The following is a 23143-nucleotide window of genomic DNA, read 5'->3' on the forward strand; positions in this document are numbered from 1 at the left end:
ACTCTGGCCCCTGTGTTCAAGAGAGAACACGGGCTTCTCTAGAGTGGGAAAGCTGCATTCACATTTTTTTTTAAAAAGTCATAGACAAATGCAAATTATACCCTCTCTCCAAGTTTCAATTCTCAGTGCCTGGTAACATATACAGTATTCAGATGAAAATTCTTTATAAAGGTAGATGTGTCTTCCCAAGAATAGCCGAGATAGGTACCAGGAGGATTATTCCATGGCTTTGAGGCCAGCTGCACATGCTAGGGGAAAAGGCAGCTCTGACAGAGAAGCGAACACCAAATAAAGGGTGTTGGGAGGTTCCTCTCAGGATGGGAGATGTGTGATGAGAGCAGATTACAGACCGAACATGATTGCTACTCAATGTCTCTTTTGCAAACCACAGCACTCAAAAGGAGAGAGATAACAAAAGGGAATGCCCTGCCACAGAGGTAGGGTGGGATGGGGCAGGGGTGGGGGTGGGGGGGTGGGAGGGACACTGGGATCCGTGGTGGTAGAGAATGGGCACTGGTGGAGGGATGGGTATTCGATCATTGTATAACTGAAACCCAAGCACAAAGATTTGTAAGTCTACAACTGTACCTCATGGTGTTTCACTAATAAAAATTTAAGGGAAAAAATAATAAAGGTAGATGTGTCTTGTGTTGTTTCTCAAAACCAGAGCCAGATTTCTGGATTTGGGACTCCACTCACCCTGCAGATAGCACCTTTGGAAAACAATCTGGGGAGATGCCGAAGGCCACAGAGATGCTTATTGCCACCAACAGATGGTGTAGCTGTTACTATTACAAATGATGTGGCTTATGTGAATTACTATTACAAATGATGCGACTTATCTAAACTTTTTTTGTAAGATGATGTCCAAGTAAAAAAAAAAAAGTAGGTGAACTCAGCTATAATGACCCCTGTGACCAGTAAATAATGAACCTCAAAAAGGCCCTGACTCTGAATGAAGCACATCACCTTAGAGAGAAACCGAGAGACCAAGAGCAGCTGGGGAAGGCCGACTTCAGAAATCTCTCCTGCAGGGCTGCCAGCTGCTGGGCCAGTGGTTATGGAAGGAGTTTCACTTGTTTTCTCCAAAGAGAAGATGAACATAGGGGCCCTCGGTAGTCGATGCCACCTTCGCCCAACCCTCTCGGCAGCTTCTTTATACTGGGCCTCATGGGCCATAGGAATAAACTCAGAGACTGCATGTATGTACTCACTAAACAATATGGTACAGGCTTATCATCAGTTCTATATGGAAAAAAACAGATCTACAACAGACATACCCCCAAGCGTATTCAAGAAACAAATTCCTAAGGCAAAGAAAACACTCAGTGGAAGTCAGGCAAGGGTTTTATGTAAGTGTAAACAAATACCCTGTAAGATGGTTGGGGGAATTTCTATTTAGTATAACTTTGAAGGAAATTTACAAGAAAGGCATGTCCAGTTAAATTTAAAGTGAAAATTCCCAGGAAGGCACCAAAAGGGTAGATACCTGGCAGGCTCTCCAGGGTTGGAGATAATAAACACTGCACGATAATAAACACGGCTCAAAGTAGAAAATAAGAAGACACAAAAGAGGATCTAGCTTCTGAGCCCTCGAACACTTAAAGCTTAAATCCAAAGCCTGGGATCAGTCAGCCAAACTATCAGACTCCCACTAGGTGCAAGATTATGTGCACACCTACAGTCCCCAGGACTTTCTTTTCTGGCCAACTAGGTAATAAAGAAGAAAATGTCCCTCTTATCATTTCTTCAGGTTCAGTCTTTTGTTTTGGCTTCAAAAGATTAAAACGTTCCTGACTTCTAAGTAAGCTGTACACACAATCTCTCAAAGACCTTCAGGAGGAATCTAAAATACAAACACCAAAAATCTAAAATACAGAGCTAATCACTTCTCAAGCACTGCTGAAAAAGTAGTTCACCTTATTGCAGTGTCTAAGCAGAGTACAGTGAGCAGAAATCCTCCGTGATCCCAGGAAGCACAATGTATGTAGATATACAAAGTTAAGGGCTGAGGGGCCAGAGCAGTAGTACAGTGGGTAGGGTATTTGCCTTGCACTCGGCAGACCCAGGTTCAATTCCTGGCATCCCATATGCTCCCCAAAACACTGCCAGGAATGATTTCTGAGTGCAGAACCAGGAGTAACCCCTGATGTGACCCAAAAAGCCAAAAAAAAAAAAAAAAGACCAGAACAATGTTAAAGTTAAGGGCTGAAGCTAATTGATCTTACTCAACTAAACCAAAGGAACTGTTACTGGCATTTCTGATTCTGGCCCCAAGTCTGTTGAATAAACAAAGATTAGGAAACAAAGTGGTTTTCTAAATGACTAACATCACTTCTATTATCCTAGGGCAGATGAGTTCTTTAAAAAGGCAAAATAAGAGGACTAGCGCACTGTGTGCTGAGGGCCTACTGCTGGTAACCCAGGCCACCAGAAGACTCTGGGGGTAGATTTTCTGTTTACAGATAGAGCTGAAGTACAACATGGATTCCCTGTTCCAGCTAAGCAGTGGGAAAGGAGCATCTCAGGCTCCAAGAAGCACCTGTTTTCACAAGTGGACCTGAAAAATGCTGCCCTGGTCCGACTCCCAGATACAAACCAAGATAGCCGACAACATTACCTGGTTCTGCCTGATCGTAGCCAAAGAAACTCAGCAACTTGAGGAGCAGTTTCTCCTCGATCTGCACGGTAAATCTCTGGGCTGTGATCATCAGATGCTAGAGACAAAATAATAATATATAAATTCTGATTTATAGTGTGAACCCCAAGAGGGATCCTCACTTGTACCATTAAGAAAGCACCAATAATACGACATCTCTTTACTCAATTTTATAATTACATGCCAGATCACTTCTGACTCATCTCTTTCTACATCATTACAACTAACCAAAGATTCCAGAAGCTGTTTGTAGACAACCCACCATCCTACTGTTTGGTTCCCAAGCCAGCTGTGAGCAAACAGAGCACCAGGCCGCTCTGTTTTGTTTTTGTAAACATCTGTGCGGCTGTGAAGACACTCTTACACGCACCGTGGTAGAGGAAGTGTGTGTTTCTGAGTGTACTGGGATGGCACTCGGTGCATGGAGCAGCAGGACTGGGTTTCTGGATCTGTGAATATATGCAGGTTTGGCCCCTGAAGCACTTCCAAAAAGGATCAAATGTGGGGAGCAACCTCTTGCAAGTACCCCCGTTTCTGGGTTTGCTGCAAAGGCAGCTCATTTCTCCAGGGAAGAGAGCTCATCACTTCTGAATGACCAAGTGCAGTCCATGGTATGGTAGCTTACAGAACAGGATGTCTGTCCCCAAAACAAACTCCTCCCACCCTTCTTATCACAGGTCTCCGCATCACTCTGGTTAGGAACAGAGCTGGATTCTACCTGGTCCTGGTCAGTCTTGAAGACGCCAGGTTTTGCTACTGAGTCCTCGCTCTGATGAAACGACATGAAACCCTGTGGATTCAGAACTGTCATCTGCAAAGTCATTAAAAAGAGTGGAGGAGTATTAACTACTAAGAGAAGTGCCTGTAGAGTGCCGGTAAAGCCCTCCATGCATTTACTAAGTCACATGTCCTGGAACAAGCTTCATTCTTTTCTTTCTTCTATTTTATTTTACTGTTTTTTTAGCTTTTGGGTCAGACCCAGCAGTGCTTGGGGGACTACTAGGGAGATCACTCCCAAGAATGATCAAAAGACCACACAATGCCAGCAACAAGAGTGTGCTCAGCCCATCTTCCTGGCTCAGAAGGCCCATTTCTTCTGGCCCCTGCATTACTGCTTGGAGCCTTGGTGGCAAGAGGACAAACCAGGCCTGTGGCATACTGCCGCCCAGCAGCCTACCTTGTAGATGTTGGTCAGCATGCTCTTACTGGGGAACTTCACTGCGTTCACCTGCACGGCAGGGCCTGTCTCAATGACCTCATTCTCGTTACTCATGGGAGTCACATAGAGCATGAAGGGCTGCGTGGTACCAATGAGCTGATTGTCCACCTGGCACATCAAAGATCAGAAAAAAAAGACAGGAACACACTCGTCATTCAGTGCTCACGGTTTTCTTTGAAGGGGGAGTCTTCATGCAGGGCACTCAGAAAACACATTTGCCATCATCCTCTGTCATAAGTAGCTGGAAACAGATTTCTATTGAGACCAATAATAGTCACAGTAGCCAGGATACTGGAAGCTACATTTTACTTGGTGAGCAAACTAGTTACCTCACATGCAGTTTCTGGAGTCACAAAGTAGCTCCGGTGCCTGGATATTTTAACTAAAAGGGGACTGCCACAATCCTTCCTTCATGTTCTCAGGTCCCAGTGGAGGACACCTAGGAGAGCTCCCCGTACGATGCAGCGGAATAGCGCAAACTGTCTGAAATCCAAATCTATCTGACCCCAAGGCCCCACAGTGGGTAGGATCTTCACATGTACCTCATATGGTCCCCAAACCCACCAAGAGTGATTCCTAAGTGCAGAGTCAGGAGTAAGCCCTGAGCACAGTCAGGTGTGGCACAAAAACAAAAAAGAAAGACTTTTTAAAATTTTTTTTTTATTTTTTGCTTTTTGGGTCACACCCGGTGATGCTCAGGGCTGATGCTCTGGCTCTGCACTCAGGAATTACTCCTGACGGTGCTCAGGGAACCATATGGGATGCTGGGAATCGAACCTGGGTTGGCCACGTGCAAGGCAAACGCCCTACCCACTGTGCTATTGCTCCAGCCCCAGAAAGACTATTTTAAGATATTAGCTTGTCATCTATCTACAAAGTCACCTATCAACAAACAAATGGAATGTGATTAACTGAATCCTTTGAAATTTATGACCTAAAGAGGCTTATAACATAAAGAAGTTCTGGCACTGACAATCTGGATGGGACTTCACTACATGAGACAAATGACAGGAGCCCTCATGGGGCAGGCCCTGTAAATCCCAGGAGGAAGACAGGTTGCCCGACTGAGGAAAGAGCCATTGCCCAGGTCTCCGGTTCCTTCTGGAAACATTTTCACCTAATGGTTCCTGGTCAGTCTGATCTTGGGGGAGGGTGGAAGGAAGAAAAGTTCAGAGGACAGTGCGGAGAGCATGAGAGGAGTTGTCCCAGTATAATGACAACAGAATTCTGCCATGGAGAGTCAAAATCAACTTTCCCAGAACCCTAGAAGTGAATCAGAGGTCTGCAACAATCCAGGGCTCATTTATGGGAGAAAACGAGCTACAATTCAGTAACAACCTGGAGCTATGTGGCATTTAACTTGCACTGTGCCCCGTTTCCACCCCCAGTTCCCCCATGGAGCTGAAAACCACCCACCAGGCAGGCCTCAGAGGCACAGAGGAAGTCTGCAGGACCCCAGCACTCCCTCCGACGAGGGCCACCTTTCAGCACCCTACTCTGACAGCGATCATTTCTCTGCTTTTTTCTTCACACCAGGCATTCTGGAAGTTTATCAATGTTACAAATTTTCTCAAGTGAGCCAGCATTTGATTTACTGACTTTTCTAGTATAACAACCGATCAACTGATTGCTATTTCATTGAAGCCCATGATGAACTTTATTATTTCCTTTCTTCTGCTTATTTGGGACCATTTATTTGCCTTTAGTTTGTAAATGATGCCTGAATCCAAAACTGAGACCTTTTTCTCTTTCTCTAATGAAGCAATGAATAATATGAATTTCCCTTAAGTACAGCTTTCGTGACACTCCACAAATTCCAACAAGTTATGTTTTCATTTTCATCCAGTTCAAAATACTTTCTAATTTGTTTGCCTTTCTTCTTTGATCTCTGGTTATTTAAAGTGTACTATTTGGTTTCCAAATATTTGGGAGATTCTCCCAACTCTCTGTTATTTCTACTTAAATTCCATTGTTCTCAGGGAACAGCCCATTCAAAACCCCTTTGAATTTGTTGAGATTTAAAAATATCTTTAATTATAGTCTAGGTAACATGGTTACAATAACATCACTGCTTCTGGTTTATTTATTTGGGGGCCACACCTGGCAGTACACAGGGGCTACTCCAGGCTATGTGCTTGGGGGACCATGCAGTGCTAGGGTCTGACCTGGGGTCGGCCACATGAAAGGAAAGTGCCTTAACCCCTCTACTATCTCTCTGGCCCTCAAACACTTATGGTTCTGATACACAAAGTTAATGCATCTCCACTACCCCCAAAGTACCCACTCTCCACCACTGTCTTTATGACATTCCTGGTCCACTTCCTTCTTGCTCCTTCTGTCTTCCCCCAACTGCGTCAGCAATCTCAGTTTTATAATCTAGGTTCAAAGGTTTGTCATTATGACTTTGTTGAGGATTTTTTTTAATCATTATATTGTGGAAGTTCTCATATAGCTTTACAATATTTAAAAACAAAAAACAGCAATCCAAAAAACTGGTTTACAAAGGTATTCATAGTAAAGCATTGTAATTTACAAAGTTATTCATAGTTGGGTTTTAGACATACAATGTTCCAGCAACAATCCCACAATCAGTGTCAACTTTCCTCCACTAGTGTCCCCTCCCCCCTAACCTGCCATCTTGATGGGCAACTCTTTAAGCTTGGTTATTAAAGTCTGGGTCTCATGGTTTCAGTGTTGCTGACTTCGTGGTTTAGATATTCAGCTCTACCATTCCTTAACACATACTGAGGAATTCTTTGCTATTTCAGAACATGATCTAACTCGGAAATGCTTCACGGGCAACTGAGCAGATGCTGCTATCTGTTGTTGCTAGGTGGATGTTCTACAAACACCTGTTAGATCTAGATGAGTGTACTCCTGTTCTAATCTGTTTTTCTCTGATGATTTTCTATTAAGATTTTCTATAAAGTATCCAAAGAGAGTAGTATCAAAATCTACTACAATCGTGTATTTATTCTTTTTTTTTTTTTTTTTTTTTGCTTTTTGGGTCACACCTGGCGATGCACAGGGGTTACTCCTGGCTCTGCGCTCAGGAATCACCCATGGCAGTGCTCAGGGGACCATATGGGATGCTGGGAATCAAACCTGTGTTGGCCACGTGCAAGGCAAATGCCCTACCCACTGTGCCATCACTCTAGCCACTTGTATTTATTCTTTTAATTCTTCATATTTTTTTTCTTGGTTTGGGGACCAGAACTAGTTTACTTCTGGTGATGTTCGGGGGACCATATGGAATGCTGGGGATGGAACCTGGATTGGCTATGTGCAATGCCCTTCCCACTGCATTGTTACTCAGTCCCTACTATTTCAGTTCCATCAAGTTTAGTTTCATATAGCTTGAAGCTCTATGATTGATATATAAACAACCAGAATTGTTTTGTCCTTTTGATTATCTGACTCTTGTATTCTTAATCAATTGCCCTCCCTATCCCTGGCAATATTACTTTGCTCTATAATCTAGTCTATTATTATCCAAACCACTTTCTTTATAACTAGAACAGCAAGTATTGTTCTATTTTTTTTCTGTTAACCTACTAAGATATTTATATTTAATGTGTGCTTACTACAGGTAGCATAAAATAAGATCTTATGATTGGTTATCAATCTGACTTTTAACTGGGAGTGTTTATAACATTTACATTTCATTGATACAGGAATATGTGAATGAGTCACCATCTTGCTATTATTTTCTAGTTGTCCCACGAGTTCCATTCTTTTCTGCCTACTCTTGATTACAAGTATTTTTTATGATTCCAGTTGTCACCTTTGTTGAATTATTAGTGATCAGTTTGTCTCATTAGATTGTTGCTTTTGGGTTTGGGTTTAGTCCTCATCCCTGCTCCCCCCCCAGCACCCACCCTCCCTGCCTCTCCAAGTCCCTCACTGAGCCACCTTTAAATTTAATCAGCTATACTGAACATCATGCTGCCTCATGTAGGAGCAAATTATAGTACTAAAATTATAGCATGGAAATGCTACTGTGCGTTTTCATCTGACAGACATTAGGAATTTTTGTTGAAACCAAGCATTATCTCTTAAGGAGATTTAACTAGAAGGAAATAATCTCATATATTTTTCCCAAGTAGTTATTTCAGGTACTCGTTCTCCTTTTATGTCAACCCAGACTTCCACCTGTTCCAACAGCCCTCTCTCTGCCTCAGCAATGTCTTTCCCATTTTGTGCAGTGCTGATCTCTTTTTCGGGGGTAGTGTGGGTGGGGTCTTGGGTCCTCATATGTCTAGAAACATCCTTATTTCACCCATGATTTTTCAATACTTGCTGAACATGGAATTCCAGGTTGGCAGCCCCTGTGGTGGTTTGGTTTGGTTTTTGGTGTGCTGGGGACTGAACCCAGAGCCTCAGGGCCTTACACACACGAGGCACATGTTCTACCATCGAGGCACATCCATAGTCCAAAACAGGTGTCAGGTGTCTGCTCTTTTACACTTTAATCATGTTGCTTACTGATTTTTTTCACTCGCACTGCTGTTAACAGGGAATCAGCTGTCATCCTCATTGTCCTTGCATGTAGAACGTCACTTTTTAATCTGGCTTCACCTGTGGGTTTGGAGCAATCTTACTATTACAGGCCTAGGTACTGTTGTTCCTTCATATTTGTGTGGTGTGGTGCGAGAATTACTTTTTTAGGTATCCCCCTGTCTTGGGTGGGTTTCTTTTCAATGCGGAGGGCTAAGGTTACCTTGTACATGTGGCTCAGAGGAAGAGTGGTCACCTTGCACAGTCTTTTCTGACAAGCCTATCATCCATTTTAATTCTGGGTTAGTCTGACTGGTTATTCTCATCATCCACTATTTACCTGTCCTTCTGCACACCTGGCTCATTTTTCATAGTACCCAGAAACAGTATAGTATTTTCATAGTTTGCCAGTAAAACTGGCGCTTTCCCTTTGTTGGGTGTTCATAGTTTTGTTTTGTTTTTGTTTTTGTTATTGCATTACATTCTGAGCTGCGTTCAGGGATACAGTTAACTTACTTGGAAACAGATCAATCCTTTCAGGCCTTTTATGACTTGCTGAGACCGTCTGAAAAGTGTCCAGCTTGTAGATAATTAAATCTCACCACAGAGGCAAGACTTTCTGGGAGACTCTTCCCAGTGTCCCACACATGACTTGCTTTTCCAGTTTGGTGAAATAAGCACAATCCCCAGCCCAGGGTGAGTAACAAGTTGTCCACAGCTGCTGTGAGATGATTTGAGTGACAGTTCCATTACTGACTCATCCTCTGTCTATACTCAGGGGGCCCTCTCTAACTGCCCCATCTTTTCTCTCTTCAACGATGCTGCTGTGACCCCCAGTTGCCATGTTCTCCAGGTCTTCCAGTTCTACTTTTCAACTCCCCATTTTGCTGGGTTCTGTCTTGTCTACTCCAGGTGGCTAGAACATTCTCAAGGTAATAAACTGGGGAAACCGTAGGTCTCACCTCTTTTATTTCCCAAATTTCAGGGAACGATTGTCCTCTGCTCCCTAACGTCTGAAGTTCTTAAAACTATTGTCTATCTTATTCATATTTTTTGTTTCCAGTAAGAGAGTAAGCCTAGTCCCTCTTATCACACCTTCTCCAGGTTCATTGTTTTTTTCTTCCTATAATACAATCTTAAGAGAAAGATTTTGCCAGGCTCTGCCATGACGCCCACACGGCAGAACCCGGCAAGCTACCCGTGGCTACTCAAAATGCCAAAAACAGTAACAATGACGGTTCTCATTCCCCTGACCCTAAAAGAACCCTCAATATGCTACATTGGGCTACACTAGCACGCCACAGGGACGAATGGAGATGTTATCGGCGCCCGCTCGAGCAAATGGATGAACAACAGGATGACTGTGACAGTGATAATAAAATCAATTCCTCTAAATTGTGGCTGCAAGATTTCTAATATTTTTTTTCATTAGAAAAATGGGAAACCATAGGCTACCTTCCTCCATGCCACCTGGACTAAGTTCTTAATGGGCTAGCCACTATATTTGGAATTAGGCTTACCAGAAAAAATTTTTAAAGTGAGACAGTGTAGTAGGACCAACTCCATTCACAGAGTATTTTAAAGTTGACAAGACATTTCTGTGGAAGCATGAAGTTTTTAGAACATCCTAGCTGGGTAGTCAGCAAGAAAAGATTAATGAGTACCAAAGACCTGACCGGATCCCCACATTTTACCTGCACGTCCTGGATGCTGAGCTCCAGCATCTGACTGGTGGCCACCTGTGTGTAGTGCACGTGGATTCCGGTGAGACTCGCAAAGATCAGCTCCTCAGGGACTTTGTTAATTAAGGACAAGCCAATCCCACCTTCCAATTTCACAAGAACCTGAAAGGAAACCACAATATAGCATCTTTCTTAAACCAGAGCTCGAGGCAGTGCAAAGAATACAAGGAAATGAAAGGCTTCAAGTTTCTTTAAGCGTAAGAAAACCACTCAGGAGGGGTTGGACAACGCCCCTCAATGGTTTATTGGTCATCAGCTCCCCAGTAGTCTTCCTCCCGTGGCACACTCTCCACCCTAACCAGATCCCCAAAACTTCTAGTGTAACGAGAAATGAATTCCCTATCTGGGCTGCTAATTTTTAATAAGTCATTAATTAAATGTCTATAATATCCAACACAGGGTTTTACATATAGGTATGGGGTGGGAGGCAAGCCACACCCAGCTGTGCTCAGGACATAAGCAAACAAAAAAGCAAAATCCTAAATGAACTGATGATTAAAGAAATGGATGTGTAATATTTCTAACATACTTCCAATTCCTGCTCTGTGTCTGGATTTCTTAATTTCTGCAACTCTTGTTCAGTAACAGGAAGTTCATCCACTTCATACGATGAGCGGTCACTTTTCCGTTGGGAGAAATCTGTTATCTGAAGTGAAATAAATAGAGTTCATTTCTGTGGGAAATGTGTTTTCATAGTGGAGCACCTGCATTGCAGTGTGAGGCTCTGAGTTTGATCCCCAGCACCACACCACACACACAAAAAACCCAAAACTCCCGGGAGGTGGGAGACACAAGGGGTGCTCAATTCCCTAAAGTGAAATCCATACCATACTAACTACAGAGGTCAGAGGCACTAGAGACTCAATAATTTTGCAGAAACTCATGGAAATTCATGGAAACTCACTGCAATCTTGGTTCTGGTTTTGTTACTTGGAACTAAACCAATCTGATTGTCAGTACTTCATGCAATGGTGTTGATATAGAATTATAGCTCAAAAGAAATGCAAAATGCAAAAATACTGAGTTCAAGTTTTGCCTTTAAAACAAGTAAGTTACTTTCCAAAGAAATTTTATGAATTCTCATATAGTTCTTCATAAGTTCACGGCTCCATTCCAACACTTTCTTTAACCCTCTTACCAAACTGTAACCATTATAAAACCATCATCTCTCTTAAGAATTTCTCCAGAGTTTCAGTAAAATCTGATTTACACTAAAATCTGGACACCTTCAGAGATAGTACACACTTGAACAAATCTACAACCTAACTTCTCATTGCCCCCCTGAATTTAGCTCTTCTTTATGTGGATTATCATCCTTCTAGTTGCTCAAATAATAATTCCTTTCCTCCTTGTCCCATTCAGCCTTAAACCTTCCAATCTTTAATCCGACTGACTTGCTCAATGAGCACTCTTCTCCATTCATCTCTTCACTAACTCCTCATGCACTGTCCCTGCCATTTGCTCTGGCTGGTGTGTTGCCATTGGGTCATCTCTGCCCCTTGTTTTCCTCCACTCCCATTCTCCACATTGCAGCCAGAGTGAGCAATTTAAAATTAGTCACTTAACATGTTACTCCCTGACTCACTGTTGCAAGAGGAAAAACAAAAATTTAGGAATGCATCAGGTTTTGAACCATCTGCCTCCAGTCTGATTTCTGCCCATATCTACATGCCAGCTGAGTCAGTGGCTTCCATCTGCAGATCTTCACCTTTCAACTTTCCAAATGCTCTAGCATTCACTTAAGTTTTTCTAACTACAGGAATGTAAGCCATAATATCCTCCATTCCTACTTTCTTAATATAACATTTTAATATCTGAAGGTCCTCGCATATCCTTTTGCTATAATGGTATTGATCTATCGATTTTTAAAATTAATACAGCATGCTACTTGACTCGTAACACCGATATTACTTTTCATACCACCCTATCTGTTGTTGTTGTTGTTGTTTTGGGGGAACCTCCCAAATGGTACTCAGGAAGCCTAGGGGCACGCCCAGTGATTTTTTCAGCCAGCCCAGTTGGCAGTCTAATGGGAGTATCAAAGGATTATCCTGGCCACATCTGAGAGAGCTCAAGAAATCGAGTGATACTGAAGATCGAGCCAGGGAAGCCATACACAAGGCATTCACCTTAACTCTTAGACTATCTCTTTGGCCCCTAAGTATAACAACTCCCTGAGAGCAGTGTGCTCTGTATTTTATAAGCAAGGACACCACAGCCTCAGATTCAGCATAAATACTTCAATGGATGTTGGCTGATGACTAACCACAGAGGAAAAATGCACACAATGCAATACATGACAGTTCCTATGATGAATCATCACCTGGAGTGCTCTCGTCGGTCCATCGGGGATGACTCGAATGGATAACATTCCAGAACCAGGCCTCATTTTTTGATTTGTAAATTGTTGTTCGGGTGGAACTGGCCCCAAAAGCTCCATGGAAGTGTCAGGACCAAGAACAACTTCAGCTCCATCAAACAAGCCAGAAAGCCCTCCTTTGGCCTAAAAAAAACATTAAAGACATTTAAAGAGACAGAAAGCCACTCACTTGGATGATTTAATGTGTCACTTGCAAATAAATTAACAGACTTAAGCTCATTCTGGAAGGCTGTGGTCAATGTACAACAAAGCAGTTACTATTTTCAGCTTTACAAATGATGAGAAACAGTAGGAATACTTAGGCATGATGGAAAGCTATGCTATTGGAATTTAAGAAATCATGACTAAGGAGAAATCCTAGTAATCGAGCATTAAAAAAAAAATGTCTAGTTGTTATCACAGCTTTTTTTTTCTTTTTGGGCCACACCCAGCGATGTTCAGGGGTTACTCCTGGTTCTGCACTCCAGAATTACTCCTGGTGGTGCTTGGGGGGACCTGATGGGGTGCCTGGGATCAAAACTGGATGGGCCATGAGCAAGGCAAACGCCCATCTGCCACACTATCTCTCCAGACCTTATCACAGCTTTTCTTTTAAAAAGACACCAGAGCCTTATTTCCCTGGATTTGCTTAAATAGCTAAAGTATTTTGAAAATAAAGCAATTATTACTACGACTCAAGCTTTCTAAAAGGAACCATGTTCTAGAGTTGAGAATCTCCCCAGTCTTCCCCATAAAGCCTGCTCAAATACTCCAAAGAATGGCTCTCCGTGGATGAAAGGTGGCGATGGGACACTATCTAATGCCCTGCTACCCAGACCTTGCGGGGGGGAAAAGTCCCTTTATGCAATGGCCTATGTAAAAGTCAACATGATGAATGTGCAAATACAGGGCAAGGATGTCAAGATCCTCGTGGATAATCGGAATATTGAGTAATGAAAGCAAAAACTTTGAACTTGGATGACAGGACAAGTTTCAATATAAAAAGAAGCTTTTTATGAGTGCTCTAAGTTTAGAAAGAAAAGGGCACACACACCTTTATAACAATTGTCTTTAACTACTGTTTCAAGACTAGTGAGAAAGGCTGGGCGTGTGTGTATAAGGTCCTACGTTTGGTCTCAAAGGGAGGAAAGGTGAGAGACAAAGGCAGAACAGGGGCACAGATCAAACGACTACAGCATATTCTTTACACCCGGGAGCACCAGGTTCACCTCCCAGCCCTGCATGGTCCCCCAAGCACTGTTGGGGGGCACTGCCATGCGCCAAGCTGGAAGCAGCCTCCAAGTCTGAGGATAAAATAAAATAAAAACAAAAAATAAGACTAATAAGACCGGGGCTAACAAAATAGACCAGAGGATCTGGCACTCGTGTCTGGCACTCACAGGGTTCTGAGTTCAACCCCTGGCACAAGGACTCCTAAAGTATCATCCTGGTGGCCCCCCAGGAATTCAGTGGAGGTGCTAAAAGCTTACTGCCCATTATCATCATTTCTATTAAGTAATGATAATGAGGCTGGCTTGACTTTGTGAAGCCCATGTTGATTCGTTCTCTCTCTCTCTCTCCCTCCCTCTCTCCCTCTCTCTCTCTGTCTTAAAATTAAAAGTATTTTGCTCCAACAAAATAAACAATAATGCTAATAATAAGCCTGAAGCCAGGACTAGTGCCATAGCTGCGTGACGGAGCCCAGGCAGAGAAATGGTGAAATGGATTCGAGAAATAACAAACCTGAGAAGGGGGTTTTGTTATTCTAGCAGGGGCAGTGCTCTAAGAGAACGGGAATTACATGGGCTTTAGAAATAAACTAGAAGTAAAATCAAGGTCAGACACAGAGCCCACCACTTACAACAAGCCCTCTTCTGCCTCTGGAAGTCTGAATTGTATTGCTAATTGAAAATCACAAATCCATTCCAGATGTGTGCTGCATATAAGTGAGCAGCTTGTCTTTGATGAAAAAAGCTCAGGGCAACAAAGATAAAGAAAATAATCTACCAAGAAGCAAGCAGTGGCTCCTTACAGCTCACACACTGCCCTGCGGGCAGTCTCTCCGGCAGGAGAGCTAGCCTGAAGGCCACCAGGGACACACTCCAGACAGGGCAGCTTCCGGTTGGTTCTGTAAAACCCTGGACTGGGGCAAAACTGCACAAAGGATCACAAGTGCTTCACAAGTGCTAGGCCCACACCCCCAAGTCAGCTTCCTACTCATTCAGCTTGGATCCCTAGGTTGAACCCTTGTGAAGCCACAAGGACAGGAAATATAAATTCCAGGTAATTTTCCAAATACATACTTGCCTACGAAGTACCTGGGAGAGTTCATGTACACTGGCTAAGGGGAAAACAGGAAAATGACCAGCAATCAACTTTTTGTTTTTGTTCGGGGGACACATTCAGCAGTGCTCAGGCTTACTCCTGGCTCTGTACTCAAGGGATAGTCCTGGAGGTGCTGAGTGAGGGAACCGGGCTTGGCCAAATGCAAGGCAATGACTGAAACCCTGTACTATCTCTCCAGCCCACAATCTTTATTCTCATTTTGTATGTTTGGGGATCACACCCTGTGATGCTCAGGGGTCACTCCTGGCTGTGCTCACTCAGGGATCACTCCTGGGGAACTCAGGGAGACCAAATGGGATGCTGCGGATTTAATCGATATTGGCCATGGGCAAGGCAAGCACCTTACACACTGTGCTATCGCTCCAGCCCCTATTCTTATACTTAATACCACAATTAATACTTGAGCACTTTTAGAAATGTAGAAATGTAGGAACAAGCAGATTTTTTAAAAATTAGAGTATGTAGAGTGAATGATACACTCCCTCTTTCTGAAAATACCTGAAAACAGATGACCACAGCTTTTATATTAACTTCACAACTCTGCAAGAAATGTATCTTAGTGATGGGCCTTACGCTGACATTTTCCTAGATTTCTTTTAAAAGATATCTAGGGAAATTATATCATCAAAGAAGCAAAACCCAGGTATTCCAAGAAAAAAAAAAATCCCTCATGACTCAAAAGGCAGCTGATTCTTGATCACCTTCAAGAACACGTTCCACAATAAATACACTCAAAGCACAACACAGGAAAGTTTCCTTTAGCCAAATGCAATAACAGAATCCCATTTGTTCTGCAATTACTTCCATCCCACTGAATAATATGTTGTGTGGATGTAAACGTGATGGCCTCACACCACTGGCTGCTGCTGTTGACACTAGCAACCGCTGACCTGGACAACCAGCCCGTGCAGCCCGCAAGTCAGTTTTCCCTCTCGGAAACTCCAGGTCTGGGTGGTGCTTCGTCTACGATCCGGCTTCCTTAGCATCAGTGGTTCATATCTGCAAGAAGGAAAATGTGCTGAGTGCTCCAAGTCAAATATTTCAGGCCTAAAAACAACCGAGGACCAGAGCTTCTAATTCCTCTTCCTTCCATAAAAACACTGAATGGGCCATCAGTTTGACCCCTATGGCAATAGGGATTTCTTAATGAGAAAAGAGGTGAAAAACACAAGGAAAAGGGAAATATAGGAACCTGAAGTCCCATCCATGACACCATATGGGGCCCCAAGCAACTCTGGATGTGCCTCAAAGTGAAACTAAAGATGAATCATACCTCGCAAAAATACAGGTTCTCACATTCTCTCCATGACAAGCTGTCATGCAGGAGGAGAAGGGATAGCTGCTAAATATATTTTAAATCCTTTCAACAGTCTTCTCCTGTTTTACCGCAAATACATTTTATATTGAGTTTTAACTTATCAGTCATAGTCATCTGAAGTCATTTTGGAAGTAAATAAGGTATTAACTGAAAACAAATAAATTGATTTTATAGAGAAACTATGATGCAAGCAAATTAACTTACTCAAAAATAAGAAAAAAAAAGTTGAGTAAAGCCCAAGGAGTTGAACAGAAAGTGCATTTGATTATTCTCTTATAAAGATAAAAAGAAAAGAAAAGAAACTGTTCAAGGATAAAAACATACAGGGGCCAGGGATGTGGCTTAACAGTGAAGTCCATGAGATCTGATTTTGATCCCTGGTAGCACTGTAACACTGTCCTCCCGTTTTTCATCGATTTGCTCGAGCGGGCCCAGTAACGTCTCCATTGTGAGACTTGTTACTGTGTTTGGCATATCGAATACGTCATGGGGAGCTTGCCAGGCTTTGCTGTGGGGGTGAGATACTCTTGGTAGCTTGCCGGGCTCTCCGGGAGGAGCGGAGGAATTGGTCCCTGGTAAGTCAAAAAAAAAAATTAAAAGTTTTTTCGAAAAATGTATACTGTATACAGGGTTGGAGCGATAGCACAGCAGTAGGGCATTTGCCTTGCGCACAGTCAGCCCAGCCAAGCCGGGTTCAATTCCTCCACCCCTCTCGGAGAGCCCAGCAAGCTACCGAGAGTATCCTACCGGCACAGCAGACCCTGGCAAGCTACCCATGACATATTCAATATGTCATACACAGTAACAACAAGTCTCAAAATGGAGACACTACTGGGCCCGCTCGAGCAAATCGATGAACAATGGGAGGACAGTGATGGACAGTGATGATACTGTATACACTTATGATAACACATCCTTCTTACAATCAGAATTGTTTAACATCTGCAAAGGCATACCCATAAATTACTGAAAGTAATACACTTGTACTTGAAAGTATGACAGGTCACAGTCCCTGAAGAAAACTAGAAAACATAAAAACACAATCTGGGGCCAGAGAGATAGCATGGCAGGTAGGGCACCTGCCTTGCAGTCAAGCCGGATTTGATCCCCAGAAACCCATGTGGCTTCCTGAGCCATGCCAGGAGTGATCCCTAAGCACAGAGATAGGAGCAAACCCCAACCACCACTGTGCATGGCACCAAACACACACACACACACCCTCTCTCTCTCTCTCCCACCCCCCCACCCCCCTCACATTCTTTGATTCACTCACAGAATTCTGATTTTTTGGTGATCACTTCCTGAGTGAAGGTGAAAGAAATGAACCTGAATCTGCCTAGAAATCACCTGTTGTCAGTGACTGCAGCGAGACCTGCAATATCCAAGATGGCAGAGCCCTCGGAGGAGCGGGTGGCAGAGGGTTTGTTGGGGTTGTGCGGGACTGAGGAGCCCTCATGGGCCAGCATGCCTGTCCCTGTCATCCTCCACAGCTGTGAACGCTTCCCCGGTTCCTGGTGGCAGAGACAGAAAGAGCCTGAGGTCACAGCCGCACCAGCAGCACGCAAGGGTTGGATCAACACTCTTGCAGAACTGCAGAGTGTCTTTCTTGAGTTGGAAAATGGCTCAGCAGAGAGGGTCACATGCTTTGTAGGCGCCTGGACCCCATGAAAACTTCACCACATGGCCCCCAGAACACTCCCAGGTGTTACCCTGTTCCCCCCGCAGCACCCCCATCCCCATTTAATGCAGGGCTGAGCAACTCCACAGCTCAGGTCTGAACACTGAACCCCTCTGGCGCACTTGGCCGAGTATTGCTAAGAGTCGCCCTGGTCCTTTAAACATTGCCTGGGAGGGTCAATTATTTTTACAAAGATTTTTTCTTCACATAAAAGCTTAAATGATTGCTTAATCCAAACTAATGTGGTTATCAATCCCTAGGTACATTTAAGATGAAACAGGCCAAATTTCTGAAGCAAACAGTTCAAAAACTGAGAACAATGTAAATTTCTAAAAACATACTCATTCTCTATACTGTTTTCTGAGATCTCCTGTATTAGCTACATTGCTGCAATCTCTGCTGGCGTGAAGTACCCGTAACAAGTTCAGGATTTAGTAACTACTGCTCAAACTGGTCTGTACCTACAGAAATGGTAGGCCTGACGGACGGGGCATCTGAAAGCAGGAAACACCCTGAATGCCAGAAGCCAGTCTGAAAAGGAAAGTCTATAAGGAAGCTCAGCACAGAGATGGCTATAGAGAGGGGAAACCTACCAGCCCAATTACAAGTCTGGTAAAAACTACATAATAAGTCAGGTAAGCTGGCACCAACCTGTGTAACTGCCATGTCGGTGCCATCTTAGGAGATTCCAAGGCTGCTTTTGATAACATTTGGGCCACTTGGGGAGAAAACAGTGGTTCTGTCAGGGGTTACTGGGGCTGTGTCTCTGCAATTGGTGAACTCTTCAGGGGAATGTGCTCCACACAGTGGCAGCTGGTGTCCCTGTGTTCCCAAGCACCTTTGTCTTTTGGGCCCCAAAAAGGAGAGCTGGGAGATTGGCACTCCAAGCTCAGTGCCTGGGAGGCTGCCCCCAGTACTACTAGAGTAACCCTGTAGAGTGGGGACTGAACTCAGAACTTCTGCAAGCAACCTGGTACATGCCACCAAAACCTATCTCTCCAAGACCACGCCTTTTAGAGCGAGGTATAGGTTATTTACTACCAATCCTCTTGTCATCTATAATATTCTTTGCCAACATTAACACTCTCTCTCCCCCTCTCCCTCTCTCTTGCCCTGTCCCTCTCCCTCTCCGCCCCCCCTCCTCTTCCTCTTTCTCTCTTTCTCCAGAAACCTTTCCCCAACTGACCTGAAAAAAGATCAAACTGACCATTTCCTTTTCATGTATTTATTTGGTTTCTGTGGTGCTGGAAATTGAACCCAGGGTCACCCACGGGCAAGGCATGGGCTCTGGCCACTGAGCCACATCCTGACCCCTCATTTTCTCTTTTGATGCCGACTTCTTTTAGTTGACACAAGAAGGTAAATAAATAAATAAAATTATCAGTTTAATAATTTTCTATTTGGTTTTTGGGAAAAGAAGATCAGGGAGTTGAGACAACAGAAAGAGAAAGCAATAAAGAAGAAAATTCCTATGTGCGCAAACAAACAAAAAGCAAGAATTAAGCTAGCCTCCAGAAAGGCAGCAAAGATGAAAAGTGCCTAGAATTCCAAGAGTAGATGTCCTTGGAAAGAGGAAGAACAGAAACTCAAACATCAGGACTCTGTGCCCCCTCCTAGGTACGCCAGCCGCTGGGCCAGGTGACCTGAGTGTCGAATCTCTCACGTCCCAGCTGCTGAGCTCTCTTACCTTCTTCTTTAAAATTACTCTCTGTGTTTTAGGTGAGACATCCAAGACCAGCTCTGCACAGGTGACCGGCCTGTTGGAAGCCACTGGCCTTCCTGTCACCTCCTGTAAACTAGAACCAAAGAAAAACAGTAAGAAGATTGCACACATATACAAACACAGTCTCAAGAATCTCAATATTTATACGCTTAAAGCCTCAATGATAAAGAAGTGGAAATTTTTTTAATCATGGAAGGGAAAGATATGACATCAGTTGCACAAAGACCAAGGTTGTGTTGTTTTCCTGAATGACTCAAAGAGTAATTTGCAAAAGACCAACTCTGACACTATCCCTCTCCTCATCATTTCAGTGTCTGGAAACTCAGAGAAAGGTTGACTATCTCAATTCAGAGACAGAAACATGAAGCAAACAGCAACCAAACCCTAAGACAATCCAAGGATTCAAGAACCTGCTTTCCTCTGAGCCTGCCGAGACCAACATCAATGCAGAAACAAATCAGATTCAAAAGTAACTTCCTTCTACTCAATCATGTCATATCTCTCTGTGCTTTAAAAATCAATCTTAATTTCATGGAATGTTGCAACCAAGCTACATTTTGGGGTGCTTAGATGAGATTTTATATAGTCTTGAATTTCCATCACCAAAAACATCTCATAAAATCAAAATTAAATACTACTTTTCATGACACCAAAAGCAAGAGTGACAAAAAAAAAAAAGAAAGAAATGAGATTTCAGCAAAAATTGAAAAACCTCTGTCCTTATAGAGTACCATCCAGAAGATGCAAAGTACAAAGAGCTAAAAAACACAACCAGAACATACAAAAGATAATAGCGAGGGAGAGCCCAGGAGCAGAGCATGTGCCTGCAGCCGAGAGGTTGGTCTCCAGCACTATCACACCCATGTGACCCCCATCCAAGAGCCGCTGCTGTGTGTGATCCCTGGGCTACAACAATCAAGCAGGTTATCTCTGTCACACTGCCACCAACTGGGCAAGCCCAGGTCACTGCAGTAACAGGCAGAGAAAGAAAAGGAAAACTTTTCAAAAGAAAGTAAAATGATAAAACCACCAAACAGGAGAAAATATCTGTAAACCATAATCTGAGGTTTATATTTATATATTTCAAAATAAAATTATCAATTATGGAAGGGGGGGGGTTGCCCTTGGAGTCCCTTATGTGATACTTGGGGAACTCTTATGTTGCCAGGGATCAGACTCAGTGTTCCCACATGCAAATCATGCATACTAGTCCTTTGAAGCATCTCCCCAGGCTCCAAAAGTGAAATTCTTAAATTTGACAATGACAAAATTTTATAAAACATTGTGAAGGGCCAGAGCGACAGTACAGCAGGTAAAGAGTCTGCCCTGTATGCAGCTGGCCAGGTTTGGTCCCTGGCATCCCACATGGTCCCTGAGCCTGCCAGGAATGACCCCTGAGTGCAGAGACAGGAGTATAAGCCCTGAACACCACCAGGTATTGGCCCCAAATCCAAAATAAATAAACTGTTTTAAAAAATTAATGGGCAAAGGGGGCCAAAAAGATAGTTCAGAAGGTAAGGCATTTACCTTGCAAACAGCCACTAGTCGCCAATCCTGGCCTTGTGGTCCCCCAAGCACTGCCAGAGGTCACTCCTGAGCACCACCAGATATGGCTCAAACCACCACCCCATCCTCATTTAAAAATAATTAATTATGGGCAAAATATTTGAGAAGACATAATCGCCAAAAAAGGCACACAAATGGTGGAAAAAAAAAGTCTTCAAGATAATAATTTAGCTACTAAGGAAGAAAATCAAAATCCCACTGAGGGAAGGGATATAGCTCAGTGACGAAGCACTTGTCTTGCACGCATGAAACCCTGGGTTCAATCCCTGGTACACACGCGCGCGCACACACACACACACACACACAGAGATTATACTATATGCCGTGCGTGTACAAGGCCCTAAATTAATTAATTTCTAGCACCACATTACCAATGAGCTCTGCAGCGTGCAGTACTCACAATTTTTAAGTAGTAAAAATTATATGAAGTAGTAAAATCATATAAAAAGCAGTTCAGGGAGATGGTTTCAAGGCTAGAGCACACACTTTAAATGCAGGACCTCCAGGTTCAATTCCTAACCCGAGCACTGCTGGGACCAAGACTCCAGACAACAAAGAACAAAAACACATGAAAAGTAGTACTGGAAAGCAAGGGGAATTTAAGATAACAGGAGAATAAAACGATCCTTATTATCAGAAGATGGTAGCCATAATAATAGTACAAATGTGGATTCAAGCCATTTTTATCCTTTCAACAATTTTCTCTGCTGCCTCTCTTTACTTCAAAAATACAGTAGTTATCTGGCTTATCGTTTTGCTCATAGCACAGCGGTAGGGCATTTGCCTTGCACGCAGCCAACGTGGCCGACCCGAGTTCGGTTCCTCCGCCCCTCTCGGAGAGCCCGGCAAGCTACCGAGAGTATCTCGCCCACACGGCAGAGCCTGGCAAGCTCCCCGTGACGTATTCGATATGCCAAACACAGTAACAACAAAGTCTCCAATGGAGACGTTACTGGGCCCGCTCGAGCAAATCGATGATCAACGGGAGGGCCTTTACTTTCTTACGTTAAGAAATAAAATTATGTATACATGTATATATACATATATATATGAGTGCATTAAAAATAAGATCTTATAGGAGTTATAAACTGTAAAATTGAGTTCTCTGGGGAAGACCTTTTAAAAAAGAACAGTTAAGCCACTGGGCAATTTTTTTTTTTTAATGTAGGAGTCCTGCTACTTATTACCACTGGGCGAATTTTAACCTAGCAGAACACAAAGGTTTAGGCTCAACCACTCAAGTAAGAGCATGAACCTGGGATCTGACAGCAAATGGAAGAAATGTTATCTTCACCTCCAGCCTTCTGAGAACTGCTTAAAAACTTAAGCCAGTTATATTTAAAATTATAACCTTCTGCTTTACAAAAATAGTAATTTACCCGCAAATTACCCAGAGAATGTATATGTAGCAGCAATATAAATAAAATTTTCATAATAGAGTTGTCGGTTATCCTGGAAATCATTCATGTTGCAGTTGATCTCAGAGGAGCCTGCCCCTTTAACAGACAGAGTGATGAAAGGTGGCAGTGTGGGTTCATCCCAGGCATAATCCAAGGAGGTCAGGGGCTTCACTTCAGTCCGCAGCCTGGGTTCTGCAACACTATGCTGGATGAAGACCACAGGGACCTACAAATGATGGCAGAGCACGAAGAGTGTTAGAACTGGGCAGCAATTCAGGACCCCCTAGGTTCAAGATCAGTCCCAAACGAATTCCACACAGGACTTAATCACAGTGAGTATCAACACATACCTCTACAAATGCCTTGCAAGTCATCCTCCAAACTACAAAAAGTCCACCAATTAAAGGGTCTGGATAGAGTCTATTACAGTCGATTGCATAAAGAGCTTCAAGAAATCTTGCCAAATGCTCAGGGGGAACAATTTAACCTTTTCATGAGAATCTTTTCTACCCTTATCCCCGGTACCAAGATACACTTTGAAGGCGAAAAGGAGTAAGAATTTTCTAGTTCTGGGGTGGGTGTGAGAACACAGCAGGTAGGGTATTTGGCCTGCATGTGGCCGACTCCCTATATGGT

General features: G+C 43.3%; 1 protein-coding gene across 4 annotated transcripts in view; it reads right to left on the reverse strand.

The window, feature by feature from the left end:
- VPS13D (vacuolar protein sorting 13 homolog D) overlaps positions 1-23143 on the reverse strand; it is a 263887-nt gene that overhangs the window by 92632 nt on the left and 148112 nt on the right. For all 4 annotated transcript variants that reach the window (XM_056111005.1, XM_056111004.1, XM_056111003.1 and 1 more), the window contains 9 exons: positions 22498-22733; positions 19506-19614; positions 17488-17651; positions 15713-15821; positions 12441-12620; positions 10647-10763; positions 10070-10219; positions 3837-3986; positions 2621-2717 (listed from right to left, as the gene is read on the reverse strand). In XM_056111005.1, coding sequence (XP_055966980.1) covers positions 2621-2717; positions 3837-3986; positions 10070-10219; positions 10647-10763; positions 12441-12620; positions 15713-15821; positions 17488-17651; positions 19506-19614; positions 22498-22733 — 1312 coding nt within the window. The remainder of the gene's footprint in view (positions 1-2620; positions 2718-3836; positions 3987-10069; positions 10220-10646; positions 10764-12440; positions 12621-15712; positions 15822-17487; positions 17652-19505; positions 19615-22497; positions 22734-23143) is intronic.

This window comes from Sorex fumeus, unplaced genomic scaffold, assembly GCF_029834395.1.
Source record: "Sorex fumeus unplaced genomic scaffold, SorFum_2.1 ptg000011l, whole genome shotgun sequence".
NCBI classification, from domain to species: domain Eukaryota; kingdom Metazoa; phylum Chordata; class Mammalia; order Eulipotyphla; family Soricidae; genus Sorex; species Sorex fumeus.